This window comes from Notechis scutatus, chromosome Z (genome assembly GCF_049901735.1).
Source record: "Notechis scutatus isolate UNSWTSFEM ecotype Mainland chromosome Z, rNotScu1.2, whole genome shotgun sequence".
In the NCBI taxonomy this organism is placed as follows: domain Eukaryota; kingdom Metazoa; phylum Chordata; class Lepidosauria; order Squamata; family Elapidae; genus Notechis; species Notechis scutatus.
The window spans coordinates 139,752,503-139,771,513 of NC_142025.1; the positions used below are offsets into that span (position 1 = coordinate 139,752,503).

Here is a 19,011-nt window from a genome sequence, read left to right on the forward strand (position 1 = left end):
ATTACTATATTTTTCAGGTAAAAACCTCAATAGAAATATTTCTGGCTTTAAATCAATATTCTGCTTTATCTTTTTTTCCAGCCATGTATGTATTTTTTCATTTGAGCAAGTCCACCACATATGATAATATGGTATCTGGGGGCACTTCCATCATTTAGCTGACTTATCTTTAAACATATTTGCTAACCTCATTGGCACAAAATACGATCTATAAAACATCTTATGCAAATTTTCTTTGTATGCAGTTGACATTGTTAATTTATAATTCCTGTCCCACAATTTTTGCTATTTGGCCTTTATTCCTTATTCTGATAATTTACAATCCAGAAACCCTATAATTGTGAGGTCATCTTCCATTTTCTACAACTTTATGTTTTTTCTCCCTCTTACAAACATTTGTGTTTTGCTAGTGTGTGGACAGGTGGTGAAGCAGAACCGTATTGTGGGGGGAGAAGATGCCTCTCTGAATGCTTGGCCATGGCAAGCCAGCCTCCAGTACCAAGGAAAGCATGTCTGTGGAGCGACCCTCATCAGCTCTGAATGGATACTGACAGCAGCCCATTGCTTCCCTAAGTGAGTAAGTGTGAGAAGGACCAGTTTTGGAATTGCACAGGCTTCAGGTCTAGCTGCCTAAACAGCCATTTACTGGAGGCACATAAAAACAGCATATGCATGTGTGTTAAAACTTCGGTTTAAAAAAGCTGGTGGTTTTCTTCATTATTTATGCCATCCTGCTCCAGCCTGAACTCTCCAGAAGTGCTGGATCCAATTCCTGGGAGATCTGAAAATTGTGGGCCATATCTTAAAGATAGCCTGTTTAGCAAAATCTGAGGTGGAAAATCTGAGGTGCACAAAACAAGCAAACAACCGAGCTCAGAGCACCAAGGATTCCACCATTCAACCCTTAGCTACATATATTTGCTTTTATAGGTACAATGACAGGGAAACCCTGGATAACCAGGTGGGATGGGAAATGGGTGGAATGGCTGGATTTCTCAAATGAAACTTTCCACTGTCAAATGTTGAAAGAGATAGCTAAAAGGGATAATTGAAGACACTGGCTGCATAATTTTTCCGAAGGGTCTAATTCTTAATTGTGGTTCCCAACAGGAATGCAGTACTCTCTAATTACCAGGCCAACTTGGGAAACTACCAGCTCTTGAATCCAGACCCAAATGCTGTGTGGCGGAGACTGTCTCAAGTGGCTGTGCATGAGAACTACACCGGAGATGGATCCAGTGGAGACATAGCTCTAGCTCAGCTAGAGCAACCTGTCCGTTTCACCCAAGGGATCCTTCCAGCCTGTCTCCCAGATGCCAAAATCCAGTTTCCAAAGGGCTCCCTTTGCTGGGTGACAGGGTGGGGATCACCTACATATGGAGGTGAGGAAAGTTGTGGGATGAAGACCTGAGGAAGAGAGAGTGATTCTTCTTTAGCATAGAGAGGTCTTAGACTCTGATGAGATGAACCAAGAAACAAAATGTGAACAAAATGGTTACATTGCATAGTATTTAAGAAACTAGTTAAGAGTCTTTCTAAAATTTAATGTTGTTTGTGTTTCCTTCAGGGGTGGGATTTTATTGGTTGTGACCGGTTCTATAGAACCCCTTGTTAACTTTCTAAGCTGTTCGGAGAACCAGTTGTTAGAAGAAATCTCCTTTTGTTTTTTTCCACCCTTATTACATTCTTGGCAGTATGCCTAGACTTACTGTTTCAGAAGGAGGTTTTTTCTTTCTTTCCTGGTACTTTCTTAAAGGGGAAGGGTTGTTATAAGCTTTTCACACTGCTGTTGGGCAGAGCTGTGGAAAAAAGCTTTGTAATGTCAAGGAACCAAGATATCTGACATTCAGCAAGGCTTCTTGGCTTGCTAAAAAGATTGACATTCAAACGTGAGTTTACATACCCTTTCTGAGTTTTGGTCTAAAACTGTTTTTTGGTGAAGTTTAATTCTGTCCTTGGTGACATTTAATCCTGTGTTTATTGATGGGATAATTTTCCCTATCCAGCTTTGTTTGGAAGGAAAAAGGTTAATCTTTGTTCCTGAAAAGAAACTTGGTTGAGAAATCTGCTAGTTCCTTTGTCTATTTGTTTTGGTAATTGGTTTAACAATCAAGAGCTACTGTTGTGATTTAATTATTTGTATTGTGTTTGAATTTTTTCCTGCCTCATGGTTTCTTTTTCTATCTGGGGAGGAGGGTCCTCCTTCACTGCTTTAGTATTATTGGGCACTGTCCTTTTGGAGTGTACTTCCAAGAGGCAGGATGCAAGCTTGGCACTGATTTTTTACTGCCTTTCTGGGGGGCATGTGATCTTTCCTTAAATCTGGATGATTTCCTTAGGATATCTTGTGAGGTGAGTGAGACCAGCTGGTATCTTTAAGTGATACAAATGGATCTAAGGATTGCTTTTCCTGGGTGTGCTCTTTCTGGAAAGCTTAAATGACCTCTCTGCTAAAGAGTTTCACTTTTAATCTAATGATTGGTATTTAGGGCAGCTTTTTGCAAGCAAAGAAACTTTCTATTTTTGTACAGGTAATCCTTGACTTACAACAGTTCATTTAGTGACCATTCAAAGTTACAATGGCACTGAAAAAAGTGATTTATGACCATTTTTCATGCTTACGACCATTGCAGCATCCCCACTGTCATCAGAGGCCAGGCAAGGAGAAGTTCCCCTTGACGTGAGTGACGTTGAGTTGGCCACGCCCACTCAGTCACATGACCACCAAGCCACACCCACCAACTAAGCCACGCCCACAGTACCGGTTGTTAAAATTTTTGAATCCTATCCCTTGTTTCCTTTGTACCAAGACCACTCAGCATTTCAAAGTACAGTACAGCAATATAGGTAGTTAAATAGGATCATAAGCAGCATGTGGTTAAAAGGAAGGTTTTTGGTTTAAAATAATTTAATAGGATTTCAATATTTAGAAAGTGGAAATAAACACAAAGCTTATGTAGATATGCTTTAAAAACAATAATCAAATTACCACACAAACATGGTATCACTGTAATGTGGCAAATACATACGCAGATATTGGCATTCATCATATTTAATGTGAAGGCTTCCTTAAATTGAACTTGGTTTGTAGTCACTACTTAATGGGCTAATAGAAATGTTGATATTTTAGATAATTTAATTGCTAATCCACTTTTTAAACCATGTTGTTGCAAGAGGAATTCAGTTTTTCTAAAACTTCAGAATGGCAAAATAGTCAACAGATCTTTTCATTTCACATTTTGAACTAAACACATTAATAGAATCTGAAATGCTTGAATTTATATTACCACTGAAATGTATTTGTGGTAATATAAGTTTACATTTTGTGGGCTGTTAAAGATACTGTATTGTTAAGAGGGATATTAATTATTTGCAAGAAATTTGGAATAAAGAATTGGAATATCCCATTTTGTAATCAGTGGTTAAGTAACTTAATGAACATTAAATGTTTCTTATGATTTTAAGATGAAATCAACATTTTTGTTTATGATTATTGGCTGCTTCCAACAATCTTGAAATAGACTTAATTGCCAAATTCATTACATAGGCTAGATGTCTCAAATGACAGAGAAAAAACTAAATTTACATTTTTTGTGGGAAGTTAAAGAGCACTGCACTGTTAAGAGAGATATTAGTTATTTGCAAGAAATGTGGAATTATTCTATGTTTGCTTAATAATCATGATTTTATTAATAGATTTGGAAAAAGTATTATGTACTATGATTCACATATTTGGAATTTATTGCTGTATGGAGAGCTATGGGTTAAAAAAGCCTGAGGTAACAGACAGTGTAACCCTAGATTTACATTCTTGGATTGGTGACATGTGCTTATACAGCAGCGATATCCTGCTTATGAACTAGTTCTTTATTGATGTAATGGAAAAACTCACCAATATTTAAACATTAAAATATCACATTTAAAAATGGAACTTTTTAGATATGATATATTGCATATTTTTGCTCTTAATTTTGTTTTCTCATTTCTGCTTGTTTTGATTTGGGATATCTTCTTTTTTTAATCTATATTAAGCAATGAACTAAAAAAAAAAAATAGATGTCCCTTTCATAGCAGCAATAGAAATTTCTTAGTCTAATTCAGTGTTTCTCAACCCTGGCAACTTTAAAGTGGTTGTCAGAATTCCCTAAGCAGAATGCAACTACAGAATGCAACTAAACTGAGTGAAGGTTTTTTTTTGTTTTGTTTTTGTGGCTCTGTGCCTGGACAGTGCCCTTGTTATGATGCCCAAAGACCAGGTGGGATCCTCATTCCATATGAAAAAGGTGAATTTATGGCAAGAATTTAAAACAATGGCTGCAGGAGGGCAAATGACAAGAGTAACATTGCATCAACATGACAGAATGTATCAGGATGCCATCTACATAAATAAAAAGGATAGAACTTTCATCATGATGAGGCTTTTGTCATTTTGATGAAGGTGGTGGATCCTGTAGATGCTTTTGCTTTGAAAGGTGAGTTTGATGAGGTGGTAGCCAGGATCTGGTTTGGGGAGAGTATAAAGAAGTGTGGCCATTCTTTGAAATTAAAAGAACATCCTTTCTTGGCAGTATATCACTTATTGTAAACTGCTTAATTTTTCAAACTTATTTTTGATTAGTTGCTATTCTATAAGAGCTGTGGTGGCTCAATGGTTAGAATGCAGCACTGCAGGCTAATTCTGCTGACTGCTAGCAGTTCGATTCTCACCAGCTCAAAGTTGACTCAGCCTTCCATCCTTCTGAGGTCGGTAAAACTGTTGAGGGCAATATGCTGACTCTCTAGTTAGAGAGCACAGTAAAATACTGTGAAGTGATATATAAGTCTAAGTGCTACTGCTATCCTATGGGAAACATGCCTTTGACTAAGAAACCCTCTCAGCTATATTGCAGCCTATACCCACATAGAACCATTGCCACCAACCTTTCAGTGGAATGGATGTTTATTGCTTTTTTATTTATATATAAACCTCTTTGGGAAGCTGGTTATACTGAAAGCAGGGAACATTTTATTGTAATAATAACCATCAGAGCAATCAATTAAGTCCTTGACAAGAAAAGGGGACCCTGTGCATTCTAGTCCTGCCTTAGGCACAAAGCCAGCTGGGTGATCTTGTGCCAGTCATTTTCTCACAGCCCTAGGAAGGAGGCAATGGCAAATCATTTCGGGCAAATTTTGGCAAAAAAAAACTGCAGGGACTTGCAGTTGAGAATTGGATGTGACTGAGCAGAGGAAAATAATAGTAATAATATTAACAATAATGATGTATTTTTTTCTTCAAGCCAATCTGGGAGGTCTTAAAACATTGCAGCAGGTCCAGTTGCCATTGATTGACACCATGACCTGTGATGACCTCTTTCACATTGGTACAAATATCAGTCCCACCACCAGAGAGATCCAGGATGACATGTTCTGTGCTGGCTATGCAGAGGGAAAAAAGGATGCTTGTTTGGTAAGAGAAGATGTTGATGGACGTACCATGGAATGGCATTTTCAAAGAACACTCAAGGATGGAAATATCCTAAAAGTGAACTAAAGTGCTTAATCAAGTTGTCCTAGTTGTCATGGTATAAAATCGTTTTTGAGTAAAGAGGGATGCAAAAGATCTTGGCTTTCTCTTTCTTTTCTCGGCACTGTGGCATTCTTAACAGAGATTGCTGCTTCTTTCCTGCACTTCTTGAAATGGCTGTGTGGCTCTGTGATGTTATGTGACACACGGCTATTCCAGGAAGTATCAGAACTGGCATTTTAGCAAATGTATTTAAGAGTAGAACAAGAATGTTCTGGTTGCATTCTCCAATAGGAATTTTAGTTCAGCCTCTTTTAGGTCTTTCCCCTTGATTTCTTTCCCACATACTTTTTTTTAATTATTATTTTTATTAAACATATTTCATCATTTTATATCACCTTTACAGTCTTTGCAGCGCTCCAATATCAATAATACTCATATATACATATCAATTACATCTCTTTTTCTTCCGTTAACTATATACATTGTTATTAAGTTTAATATACCTCTTAAATTACCTTTATATTTAATTTTTACTTCTATTTTCTAACCATTCATACCATGTGTCCCAGAGCAAATAATATTCCGTTTCCCCTCTTTCTTTTAATTCTAATGTTAGCCTGTCCATCTCCGCACAATCTAACACCTTTTTTAAATCACCATTCCCTCAGAAGGCGTGCTGTCTTGTTTCCAGTTTTGCGCATACGCCATTCTGGCAGCAGTCATTATGTGCAATATAATATATTGAATTTTCTTACTGTAGTTTCCTCTTATTATCCCTAGTAGAAATAGTTCAGATTTTAATTCAATTTGTTGACTTGTGATTTCCTCTAGCCGTTTTCTTATTTTGGTCCAGTACTTCCTAGCTTCCGGACAAGACCACCACATATGAAAAAATGTGCCTTAGTTGTGTTTACATTTTCAACATTCCGCATATCTATTTGGAAACATTTCTGCCAATCTAGCTGGGGGTAAATGCCAATGATAAAACATTAATTGTTAATTTATAGTTTTTTCCCCATAGTTTTTCCCAATGTTCTAATTCAATATTATAGCCAAAATTCTTTGCCCAGGCTATCATGATTTCTTTGACCATTTCTTCTTCCATTTTAAATTTCAGGAAATAGTTATATGCTTTTGTTATTTTCTCCTTTGATTGCTAATAGGGGTATTGTTGTGGTTTTTCGAGAGCTGAGGAGAGGGCAGTCTTCAAATCCTTGTATGCAATATTGAAAAGGTTCCTTAATGTTCTCTTTATGAGTTCCTCCTGGCAGAGAATCCTCCAGAAAGATGGTAGATTGTATTGGTAAAATTGTAGTATTATAGTGGTTTCACACTGGTCCATGCTATGCATAAAAGGGGACAAATAATCTGTTATGGATAGAGGAATAACATACACTCTTATTGTTTACTTTTCTCAACCAGGGTGACTCCGGAGGTCCATTAGTCTGCCAAGCGGATGGTGCCTGGTTTGTTGCAGGCATTGTGAGCTGGGGTGATCTGTGTGGTCTCTCCAATCGGCCAGGAGTTTACACCCGTGTTAGTTTTTACCAAGACTGGATTCAGAGTCACTTCTCTGGGGTGCAATTTGGTCTTATGAATGTCACCTATTATCGAGTTGCTTCACCACAAGCTGCCTCAAGCCAAGTCCTCAAACATTTCAATTTTGTCCTCCAGTTTCTGATCTCCTGCTTTATCATCATTTTCTGAAATAGATCGGGAATAAGACATTCTAGTGCTTTTATTTACCAAGTTGAATTTTTATGGAAAAATAAATCTTAACTGAAGTCTCCTTGCAACACCAGCATCTTCCACTAAAAAAGACATTTATGGAATTTTATGGAAACACCACCAGCTTCTATCCTTGATGTGGCATTAGAAGTCCATTTCTCCCCAAAAGAATGGATTGTGGAATGTGAAGTTTATTTTTTTTATCTTCCATCATGTTCGACAATAGAATATTGTGGATTTTTAAGGCATTAGAGATGTGGAGAAATCTTTTACTGGTGGGAGAGTCATATTTCTTCATTTTGTTCTGTTCATCTAACTCTCTGAAGGAGAACAAGAGTTCTTATGTTTGTTTCTCAAAGGTGCTTTTCATGTCACTTCATATATATATACCATCTCACTTACCAAAGGGCTACTTTTTATCAAGAGGTTCTTTCCAAAGGTAACAGGAAAAGGAAATATGGAAGAGCCACCCTATTCAAGTCATATTGAACTTTCATCAACATTTCTGGATAGCATTTGGCTGGCACTGCTCTAACCCAACAGTTCCTGATCTGAATTTGAAATGGTGAGAAAAGTGGCATATAAAACAGCTAAATGAAACCTTGTTCCTTTAGCAGACTAGAGCTCATCATCTCAGGAATCTCATTTTGCCATAGTGTCTACCTCTGACTTAGCCTTAGACTTGATCTACCCATACACTTGAATGAAATTGTAGAATCTTGAAGTTGTAGAATGGTAGGTAGATCATACCATTTGAAAATGCAGACAGGGAAGTAGTTATCTTCCAACATTTCCCCCCAAATAATACATTAAGAGGGGAAAAAAAGAAATACAGTGGAATCTTGGGTCGCGAACATAATCCATTCCAGGACTATGGTCACAACCCAATTTGGTCATGGCTGGAAGCAAGACCATCTGTGCATGCGCAGACAACACCCCCCCGCCCAAATAGCACTGAAGGGGAAATAGCTGTGGCAGGAAAAATTGCCATGGCGATTTTCAGGTTTGCAAGGTCTCTACCCAAAGATCTGTTCATGACCAGAAGCAAAACAGAAGCAAAACAGAAACAAAAATTCTGGTTGTCACCTGATTTGGTTGGTTTTTTTAATAAAAGTTTTTTATTTTTACGCATCTCTTCACATGAGCAACGTGATTCCAGATTACAACATTTATACATAGTGATACTTACATTTTCAACTTTCTTATTTAATAATACATCAAATTATTATCCACTCCACTAATCTTCAAATAAATTTCCATTTCATATTTCAGTTCATTAATCCAATATCAAAATCATTTCCTCACATATATTTTCAAATTTTTATCCCCTATTATTTCCATTTTCAGCTTACCACCTATTTTATTTTACATTATGCATTATTATCTTCATTAATTAACTCAAGACCAATATATAGTAAACACAAAGAAAAAGCAAGCTTAAAGGAAAATTAATATATTAATTTATATACCACATGGTATATTCCTCAATCTACATCTTATATTTATCCCAACACTATTCATATAACCATTTCATATTTTTTCTTTATTTCCACATAGCCAAATTTTATCTGTAATTTAAATAAAATTTCATTCCCCTATTTTTAATTATAACATAATATTCTCATTATAAAATTCCAATATGATCCATATTTTTTATTTTCTCATATCCTTTGTTTAGTCAATTATATTTTCTATTTCATTTTATATATGGCTAGGTGTGTTCGGGTCTTTTCCCATGTAAGAGTATCTTGGCGACATTTTGGCGAGCTCCCACTCTGGTTCTGGTTCTTTTATTATTCTTTTTCCTCATAACAATTATAAGACCAGTAATTTTCCATAAAATCATGTAGGAAAAAAGTCTTTAACCATTAGGTGGCGCTCTATATCACTTTCCACTTTTCAAAGTTCTTTTCTCTTTTCAATTATATTAATGTTAATTTTGAATCATTTGCACTAATAGCTTTCTAAAATATAGTCAATTCCAGGCAAGTCCAGCATTTGTCCAATGCCTAAATTGATGCCAAATTATATATATATTGTTTCCAAATTTAGTCTCTAATTTCATTGTAGCTTTTTATAATCCAATTTTATTTACCTTATATTTTCCTCTTATATTCTTTTCACTGATGTCATACTCTTAAGCAAGGGCTCTTTCTTTCTGCTTCTTGGGGTTATTTTTAAAAAAAATCAAGTTCTTTATTCTGGTTACACATTGCTCACCACTTCACATACTTAGGTCCCAGCAGTTTTCCATCTTTAGGGCAGCCATTAAACTGACATTTCTCCCTGTCTTCCAGGGGAGTTAATACCTAGCCAGGGAGGGGAGATGTGGCTCCCCTCGACCCAGCTGGTGGTCTCCCCCTCTTCCCCCACCCTTCCGAGGTGGGTCAGGTGGTTCTGGTCCCACAGGGACCCTTCCAACAAGGTAAACACGGATCAAAGCTGTGCATGATCTCAGTCTCTAATCCATCTCTGATGGAAACACCACCGGAAGTCGATTTAGTTGTGAACAGAAGTGTTTGCGACCTGAGGTTCCACTGTAGATTCATAGTGGCTTTTAGTTGGCAACATATTGACATCTCTGGGAGTATTAGAAATATTGGAAAATATGTGGTGTGTATCAATTGGAAAGAAAGCTGAGCCAAGAATACTTTTTAAAATCTATGCCTGGGATTGGGAGAGACTTTCCCTTATCTCCTCTTTATATAGCATCCTTGTTAGGAATAATTTAAATAATAATGGGAGAAAATACTACAAAGACCCACAGAACCAAATCTTATTGGACTTTTGATCAACACATCCGGCTAAGTATTTCAGGTATGTTTTCTGACCACTAGGTTAGGTTTTATGGGGAAAAAAATATGATTTTGATGTGGAAATGTATTTTTAAGGAGAAAGTGCAGATGAATATAAATTTTGCCAGGTTCCTGATACATTCATGGTATAATTTCTTTGTGAAAAAAATAAATAATTTATAATTAGGTATGTGCAATTTTCTTGGCAGATTTATGGAAATGGTTAGCTATTTCTTTCTGGATTTTCTTTTCAACTTCCCACTTTACCCAACAAGCTTGGGACTTCCTGGTAGCCTTAATTCCAAGTAATATCTTGGTTGTCTTTTCAGATCAACAATGTATTTTCCTCAAGAAAGCTGGAGATGGGAAGGCTTCCAAAGCAGGTTTTTACATGAACAATACATGCCAAATCCCACAATCTGATAAATGAATGAAAAGTGTGCTGAGATTTTATCCCCCCCGCCAATCATGTGCAGGTTTTAAAACCAAAGTTTAAGTTTACAATTGGACTGTAAGTAGATTCAAGCCAAACAATGTAACTAAAAGTATTTATAGGATACAAACTTCAGCATTTGCAAATCCAGAATATGATTTGAGGATGAAATGATAGTATAAGCTTCAGTTTTTGGCCAAAGGGACATTTGTTCACTAGATGTTTGGATTTAGTGTGTCATGCAGACACACCCTGTGAAAGAACACGGTTAAAACTGAAAGGATTGTTTTGTTTCTAAAAATGTCTGGAATGATAATAAAATCAATTCAATGTCTATATAAGGCTGGGATGGGTAGCTCACAATACACATAGGGAATGTAGATCACTTCTTTTGCTTGGTGTCAGAACACTAACACCAAGCTAAAATTTATGATAGAACATTAACTTTTGACAGTAGAACTTAATCCCGCCATCCCAGCAGGAAAATACTAATCTTCTGATAGATATTTTACAAATGTTCCTTGAATCTCAAAATTATTTTATTAAAAATAATAAAAAGACATACAATACCAAGAGAAGAGTATATATGTATCTCAAAGTTGAACTGTGGAGTCTTGGTGCTACCTGAGCTTGGGTGTTTACAGGGCAGGGCAGGACAAGAAACAATAGATAGAAACTAAGCAAGAATACAAGCAACCTAGAACTAAGGAGAAATTTCCTGACAGAACAATTAATCAGTGGAACAACTTGCCTCAAGAAGCTGTGAATGTTCCAACACTAGAAGTTTTTAAGAAGAGATTGGACAACCATTTGTCTGAAATGGTATTGGGTTTCCTGCCCAAGCAGTGGGTTGGACTAGAAGACCTTCAAGGTCCCTTCCAAGTCTATTATTTTGTTATTCTATTTGCTTGTAGACTAGGTAACATCTTTCATGCTTCAGTGCACTCATTTGTCTGAAATGGTATTGGGTTTCCTGCCCAAGCAATGGGTTGGACTAGAAGACCTTCAAGGTCCCTTCCAAGTCTATTATTATGTTATTCTATTTGCTTGTAGACGTTTTGTTACTAGACTAGGTAACATCTTTCATGCTTCAGTGCACTCAAAATGTTACCTAATCTGACATCACAAAAAGGAGGACCAAACATTCCAGCCTTGTTCCTTTAGAGCAGTGGTCCCCAACCTTTTTTGTACCAGGGACCAGTTTCACACAGAAACACCTTTTCAAGGACCGGGTAGGGGCGTGAAGGTTCCAATAACAGTAAATAAATAAGCAATGAACCCGTAACTTACCCTTTCCAAAAAAACTCTCCAGTGAACTCTGTTTCTGGCTCATTTTGCGAGGGCTAGCTTACATTGCTGATGCAGGATAAATACGCGCCAAAGATTCAAGCGCGGAAGTTAGGCGAGGGCGGAAGTGGTTGTCTTTCAAAATAAAACACCCAGAAGCAAAAACACATTTTTATATATATTTTAATCATGATTATTCATTCTTTGCGGCCTGGTATGATGCACGGACCGGTCCCAGTCCGGGGCCCGGTGGTTGGGGACTCCTGCTTTAGAGGATATAATGATACCATCATTATCCTCTTTCCGCTGCTCAGAGGCTGAAATAAACAACTCTGGGTAAAATGATTAGTCCTTAAGAGAAAAGACCGACAATTTAAATTTTGTGTCATTTTCCAAGGACTGCAAATTATGGCAGAATGATAGATATTATTCATATGTCAGTCTAGAGCAGTCAGCAGCTTCAGATGAGTGGCTTTGCATTGAAAAATGACAGAGGAGTCATGAACAACCATTGAATTTAATCCGGTTAGACCAGTTTCAACTTTACACCCAGAAGCTTTACACCCATCAACTTTACACCCAACTTTACACCCATCGGAACCAAATCTGAAGATTAATGACTCTTTTTGTAAGACTATAAAGGGCACTAGTTGGATTGAGTGAAAGAGAGAAAGAGTGAGGAAGTGAGAAGGGGCAGGTATTGAAGCTATATGGATGGCTGATGAGCTTAACTTTCTGTATATTTAAGCACAGAATAACAAACACAATATTTTCCAGGAGATTGTCACAAGCCTGTTTTCAACTCTCCCCATTTGAAACTATTAGGTAATAATAGCTAACAGAATGGCATTATTCCCATTCCAACATCTTTGGGTCACCCCAAAGGAGAGTTATCTCAAATCAGAGAGAACTTATGTTCTATCTGGGTGTCCAAGTATTATGGGAAGGAACTGGAGAGGTACGAAGGTAGGTAGGTAAGAAGAAAAGGAAGGAAGGAAAGAAGGGGAAGAACATGGCTGAGAAACAATATAAGTCCTAGAAAAACTCATCTACCTTTTATACTGCAAATACCTTCTCATATACCTTCTATCCCAGGGCGGTAACTCTATTGAATTCTACTGTATAGTGCAATATTAATGCAATTCAATGTATAGAATGTAAAGGATGTGTGTTTGTGTTTATTTTCATAATCATAATGTATACTGAAGATGGTATTTAATTTTGTTGTACGAGGTGCAATGACAATAAAGTAAACTAAACTAAACAATAAATACCGGTAAATTTTAAATATGTAGCACCATGACGTGCATTCAAGTCATTTCATGAAACAACCCTGCTAAGAGTGTTTGTGCCAGCAGCAAGTTTGCTTTAAAAGAAGCAATCTCTCCCTCTCCATTTTCTAAGGTACAGAACAGTAAATACATATTTAAGCAGGACTAGGCAAGCTGTCATTCAAGCAAAGTGTGAATTGTAATGCCTAATAACTGTAGCTTGGAGGTTCAAGATAAGGGATGCTAACTGTGCCTTGTTATTTGCGTAGGATTTTTTTTTTTTTGGGGGGGGGGCATCCATCCAAACTCCATCAATTTATTTTGTCCTATAATAAGCCAGAATAAGATGTGATATTGGCTATCAACTTGGGTGCTTCAAAAAGGGCTTGGATGAATTTCATAAGAGTCATGGGAATCAGTGGCTGTTAGCCTTGATGGCAGTGGGGCTGCTTTGAAGATTATCTGTGGGAAACTACTGAGCTTCCTTATTGGAAGGCCATTGTGAGAACAGACTGATGTATTGGATGGACCAGCCGTTCTATCCAGCAAGGCACTGTTTCTGTTCTTATGTTCTAAGGCAGCATTTCTCAACCTTGGCAATTTGAATATGTGACACTTGCTGAATGTTTGGAATTCTGGGAGGTGAAGCCCACACACATCTTCCAGCTGCCAAGGTGGAGAAACATTGTTCTAAGGACTTCACTTCTTTCTTTCCCTTCTAATTTAATGCTCAAGATGCACAGCCCCAAGAAAATTTGGAATTCAGGTTTTTTTTTAACTAGCACTTTTTAATGGAAACATCCTAAGGATTCTGGGAAGGGCAAAAATGAGGTAGGTGGACAAACATAATGAATGGCCGTACCTGGCATAAAGTGTTGGAATAAAAATTTCATAAGCACATTTAGATCAATCCTTTCACAGATTAAAGTCTGCTTCTGTCTCACTCTGAACATTCTTGATTCCAGAAATACAATTTAATTTTGTTTTAAAGGAAAACAACTGTGTGTGCTACCAGTATGTTGATCAATCTTCTGCCTAGTAGATTTTAAGTCACTAACAATGTTGGGAAATTTCTGAATGGAATTTTCTGTTTGATTTCTCCTATTTTCAAATGTGCCTTGGCATTTATCATTTTCTTCTGCATTGACTTTGTGATCTAAATTTCCTCCCCAAGATATTGGGTGACCCTCACAGGAAAACAAAGGTACTGCAGCACCTTTGGCCATAAGTTAGCTTATTTCACTGCCACAACTGCCAAGCAAAGCCATCTCTACCGGTGGGAGAAATGAAATATCTGCTCTTGAATGCTGTTTGGGGTAGCCCAATGTAGAGTGCATTGCAATAGTCCAAACAAAAGGTTACAAGGACATGAGTCACGATGAGCAAGGAAGGGGCGCAACTGGCACACCACCTGTAAGTGTGCAAAGGCTCTCCTAATCTCCTAGCCAGTGCTATCATTAGCACTGATGATGTTATCTAGTCTAGATAATGAATCATCTAAAAAACAACAACAATCCAACCAAGCTCAGAGAGCATCAAGGACCCCTCATTTCAATCTTGATCTACAAATATTCTCCTTTATTAGTTCCTGTTAGGTGTGCAGCTGCACAGGCAGTAGCTATGGACCTCTCACAAGAAGGTCCACAATAAGTGTGATGCTCATAGTTTGCCTGGTCATCTAGCCTTTGGAGAGTGACTAGGTAGAACTGTTACATGAGGCAAAAGGTATGCAAAACAGAACAATGGAGGAAAATATTGCTTTTCTTGCTACAGTTATCAGATCCTCTTGAGTTGCAATATATATGTATCTGTTTTCAAGTGTGCTCTCAAGAGGATTAGTCTGGCTAGTATTTACTTGTTTATTTATTTATCCATCTCAGTCAATGATTTTGGATGGTTTACAATTAAAAAAAATATTACAATTAAAAAAATAAAAACATTCTAAAATAAAAACAATAAAAAATAAATACAATGAATGTGCAGCAGCTGAGATACTTGGTCAATTAACAATTAAGCCAGGAAACAGGATCCTTAACACATTCAGTGCCCCATACAACCAGGTTTTTAAAGTCTAACAAAAGACTAGCAGGGTTGGGGGCATTCCAAGGGAAGAGGCTAAGCAGAAAAGGCCCATCTTCTAATCCCTGCCAACCGACACTTTCTGGCTGACAGGACCTGCAGTGTGCCCAATCTACTAGATGGAATTCGATAGGTAGAGACCATTGGAAAAAGTTTCTGAGTGCTCTTTGGGACAATCCCATATTGAGTGCACTGCAGTACTCTAAACAAAATGTTACAAGGACATGAGTAATTGTGAAAAGGACCTCCTATAGCAACTGGTACACAACTTGAAGTTGTGCAAAGGCTCTTCTAACCATAGCTACCACCTGCTCTTTGAACAGAAGTCTTGTGTCAGGAAGGAGCCCTAGGTTGTAGATCTGTTTGGACGAGTGCAACTCCATCCAGAACTAAAGATGGAAGAACCTTTTCTCCAGAGGTTTATACCCACTGCCCACTTGCTAGGGTTGAGTCAGAGTCTGTTTTACCTCTTCCATTTCCCCCAAACTTCCAGACACTGAGATAGGATGTCCATGCATCACTCAAAGGGCTTGAGGTAGAGATATAAATCTGGATGTCTTCTGCATAATGATGATATCTCAACCCCCAAACTGATGGACCACCACACTTAGTGGGCCCATGTAAATGTTAAACAGAAGGGGAGAGAGAACCAAACCCTGAAGCACCCTACAAAGTATGGGCAGTAGGCGGGATCTCATTCCCTGCAGCAATTACAGCAATTATGATAACAAAACCATTTATTAAGTTGCCTAAGTATGAAATGCATTTCTTGGATGGATATAAACCAAACAAATGAGCCAAAATACAACCTGGGGCTGTTGCATACCACACATGCTGCCATGTCCACTACTGAATCTGTTCCAGGAACTGGAAAAGTACTCAGTTGTGGGTTCCTCTGTTCCATTTCCATACTTAAGTACTATTTCTGGAATGGAGAATCCAATCCATGAAAAATGGAGGCGGTGATAGCAAATACGGTATGGAAATACTCCTGGAGATCTGTCAATTCTTCATCACATTAAAGAAGGGAAAAAAATGAAATCGTTTGTTTCCCCACTGATAATTCTGACAATTTCTGTTTTCTTTCAAAACAGAGTATTAAAAAAAAAATCAAAACAAACATTTTCCCAGAAGAAAGAATTGCTTTTCCTTTAAAATGTCTGCTGAGATAATAGCAGCAAAACAATAGTGGCAGCAAAGAAGGAGATGAAACTGAAACTTCCAATAGAGGCACTGCCACTGATACTGTTGTTGTTCACCCTGGACCAATGGGTGTCTCTGAGCTCTGGTATTTGTCTGTGGATCCATTGCTGGTAGTATGCCACTCTTGCATAAACTCCAGGACGATTCTTCTGGGCACATCCATCTCCCCAGCTCACTACTCCTGCAATAAACCAAAAATCTTCCATCCGGCAGGCCAGAGGGCCACCTGAATCACCCTGTGCAGAAAGAGCAGCGCTTAAGGAAAAACATTGGCAATGATGGAAGCAAATGCTTATTATTAATGCTGCATGTGTTACATAGGATGACGAACATAGATGGGTGTGTTACTGAAAAACAGCAAATTTTGAGTGCTACTTTGAGAGGTAGGGTTACCTGAAGTTGAAGAAGTCTATAGCAGATCAATTAATCTACAGGAGTTCACATTTCTATTTTCCAAAATGTAATAAAACCAGAAATTCCATTTTAATGGTCCTGGTAACTGCTGAAAAGCATGGCGCCAACTTCAAAAAGATGCTACAGAAACATAGTAGCAGGGATCTATGGAGATTCTCAGTCATCCAGGTCATGGTTGTCCCAAAGAGGCTTTTTCAAAAGGCAATTGGACTTTGTTTTTCTTTGAAGATATTTTGCTTTTCATCCATGAAGCTTCTTCAGTTTTGACTGAATGGTTGAGGATGGAAGGATTTATATTTCTTGCAGTCATCTGGTCATTAGCACCAGTGATGGGATTCAAATTTTTTTACTACTGGTTCTGTGGGCGTGACTTGGTGGGTGCGGCTATGTGGTCATGTGACTAGGTGGGCATGGTTATGTGGTCATGTGACTGGGTGGGCATGGCTATGTGGTCATGTGACTGAGGGGGTTCAAAAGACAGAAATTCACTTTCTGGAGCAGGGAGTTGGACTAGATGACCTCCAGGTACCTTCGAGCCTAGATTGCTATGCTGCTTCAAAGCGCCCTCTGGCGCTGCGTTAATGCCAAGGTTTGTGATCCTTCCTCTCTCCTTTTTCCCTCCCTCCCTTTCTTTCTTTCTTTTACTTTTTTCTTTCTCTTTTTCTTTCTCCCCTCCCTCCTCTTTCTCTCCTATCCCTCCCTCTTTCTTATTCTTTCTTTTTTTCTTTTGCAGCACCCCCACATGCCCCATTTTTGGCCTGGTGGACCTCAGGAAAGTGCTGAAAAAAGAAGCATTTTGAAGCGAGGGGGGGGGGGATCAGCTGTGCAGCATGATTTAGATTAGCTAGAAAGCACGAAATCTGACTATTTCCTGCTTTCTAGCTAATCTAAATTGCACAGCACAGCTGATGGTCACCCAGCTGATAGTCAGAAATATCAGTTGAGTCAAACCTGTAGTAATACCACCACTGATTAGCACTCTTTCTAAGAATCTTGGAAGTTTATTTATGTCCTCAGGGTAACCTGAATAGTGCAGCCACATAGTCCTTTCAGCAGTTCCAAGAAAGTTCCACTCCCATTTGCATTATTCAGGTGGTCCTGAGGACACAGATAAAGCTCGAAGTGGCCTCAATGACTCTCTGAAGTAGTGCTAATGACCAGATATGTGCAAGGGATATAAATCATTCCATCCTCCACCATTCAGTCAGAACGGAAGAAGCTTCTTGGGTGAGAAGTGAAATGTCAAAATCTAGTTGCCTTTTGAAAAAGCACCTTTGGTACATACTAACCAAGGATGACCCAACTATTATTGGTCTACACCTTATCATTAGCATGGAATATGGACCATTATGCATCATTAGCATGTAATATAGTATGGAATATGGAATATGGACATGGATATGGACCAAAGTTTAATCCAGTTTTCATCTTCACTATCCTACTAAAAAGACACATAAGAGTGAGATGAAAATTTTCTTTTTATATTTGTATATGTGTGTGTGCCTTTCAGATAATTAGGAACAGTAAAGATACCATATTTAGGCTTCAAAAATCAGGATACTCACCTGTAGGCAACAAAGATAATGCTAACATTTGTCTATTATATGGTGATTACACAGAGTTTTACAGTCCAACTATCCTTACTAAAATTATTGTGGAATTAAATCTCGACAGCAAATGAAGAAACCTCATGAACTGTATGTGTATATTCTAATATTTGAGTAAAACCCAGCAAAATTTTACCTGACAAGCATCCCGTTGTCCAGCTGCAAAGCCAGCACATATCATATCTTCTTTAATTTCTCTTGAGGCCCTGGGCTGTCTAGAGTCTTGGCGGTAGAGTGTGTTGCATTTTTTGGTGCTGATTATGGGAACTTCTAGCTTTTGTAGTATATCAGAGTTTTCCCGTCCTTCTGCAGAGAGAATAAATTAAAACATTTCATTTAAAGGAACACAATAAGGTCTAAAAACCACCTGAAAATTTTTACAGTCTTTCTAGGGATTAAGGTTTGCACATGGAATTTCACGTTTGATTCTTATATAACTTAAACTGACCTTAATTCTTCACCTAAAAAAAAATCATTTTTCAATTTACTACCCTCTCTATACAGTAGCTCTGGATAAATAAAAAAGATTTTTGCAACACAATTTTGCATATGCCACCTTTGGGCCTTTATCAGATAGTAGGGGAAGATAGTATGTTGTTAGATAATGGCTACTCCATAACTTTATGTGATGCTCTACATGCACAATACATATACACATGCACATACACACATATGTATAAAATTA

General features: G+C 37.8%; 2 protein-coding genes across 7 annotated transcripts in view; one reads left to right on the forward strand and one right to left on the reverse strand.

Moving 5' to 3' along the window:
* The window catches only part of LOC113418599 (serine protease 27-like), a 28,955-nt gene extending 15,932 nt beyond the window's left edge, over positions 1–13,023 (forward strand). For 4 of the 6 annotated variants that reach the window (XM_087948197.1, XM_087948196.1, XM_026677581.2 and 1 more), the window contains 4 exons: positions 411–573; positions 1,111–1,382; positions 5,280–5,449; positions 6,932–8,668. In XM_087948197.1, the coding sequence (XP_087804323.1) occupies positions 411–573; positions 1,111–1,382; positions 5,280–5,449; positions 6,932–7,216 (890 nt within the window). In that variant the 3' untranslated portion in view covers positions 7,217–8,668. Of the gene's footprint in view, positions 1–410; positions 574–1,110; positions 1,383–5,279; positions 5,450–6,931; positions 8,669–10,361 lie in introns of those variants that run through there. The other 2 variants (XR_015746102.1, XR_015746103.1) reach the window with 1 other exon arrangement.
* LOC113418600 (serine protease 27-like) overlaps positions 10,491–19,011 on the reverse strand; it is a 56,123-nt gene continuing 47,602 nt past the window's right edge. Inside the window, exons 6-7 of the mRNA XM_026677582.2 lie at positions 18,463–18,632; positions 10,491–16,541 (exon numbers count right to left, since the gene is read on the reverse strand). Of these exons, the coding sequence (XP_026533367.1) occupies positions 16,254–16,541; positions 18,463–18,632 (458 nt within the window). The 3' untranslated portion in view covers positions 10,491–16,253. The remainder of the gene's footprint in view (positions 16,542–18,462; positions 18,633–19,011) is intronic.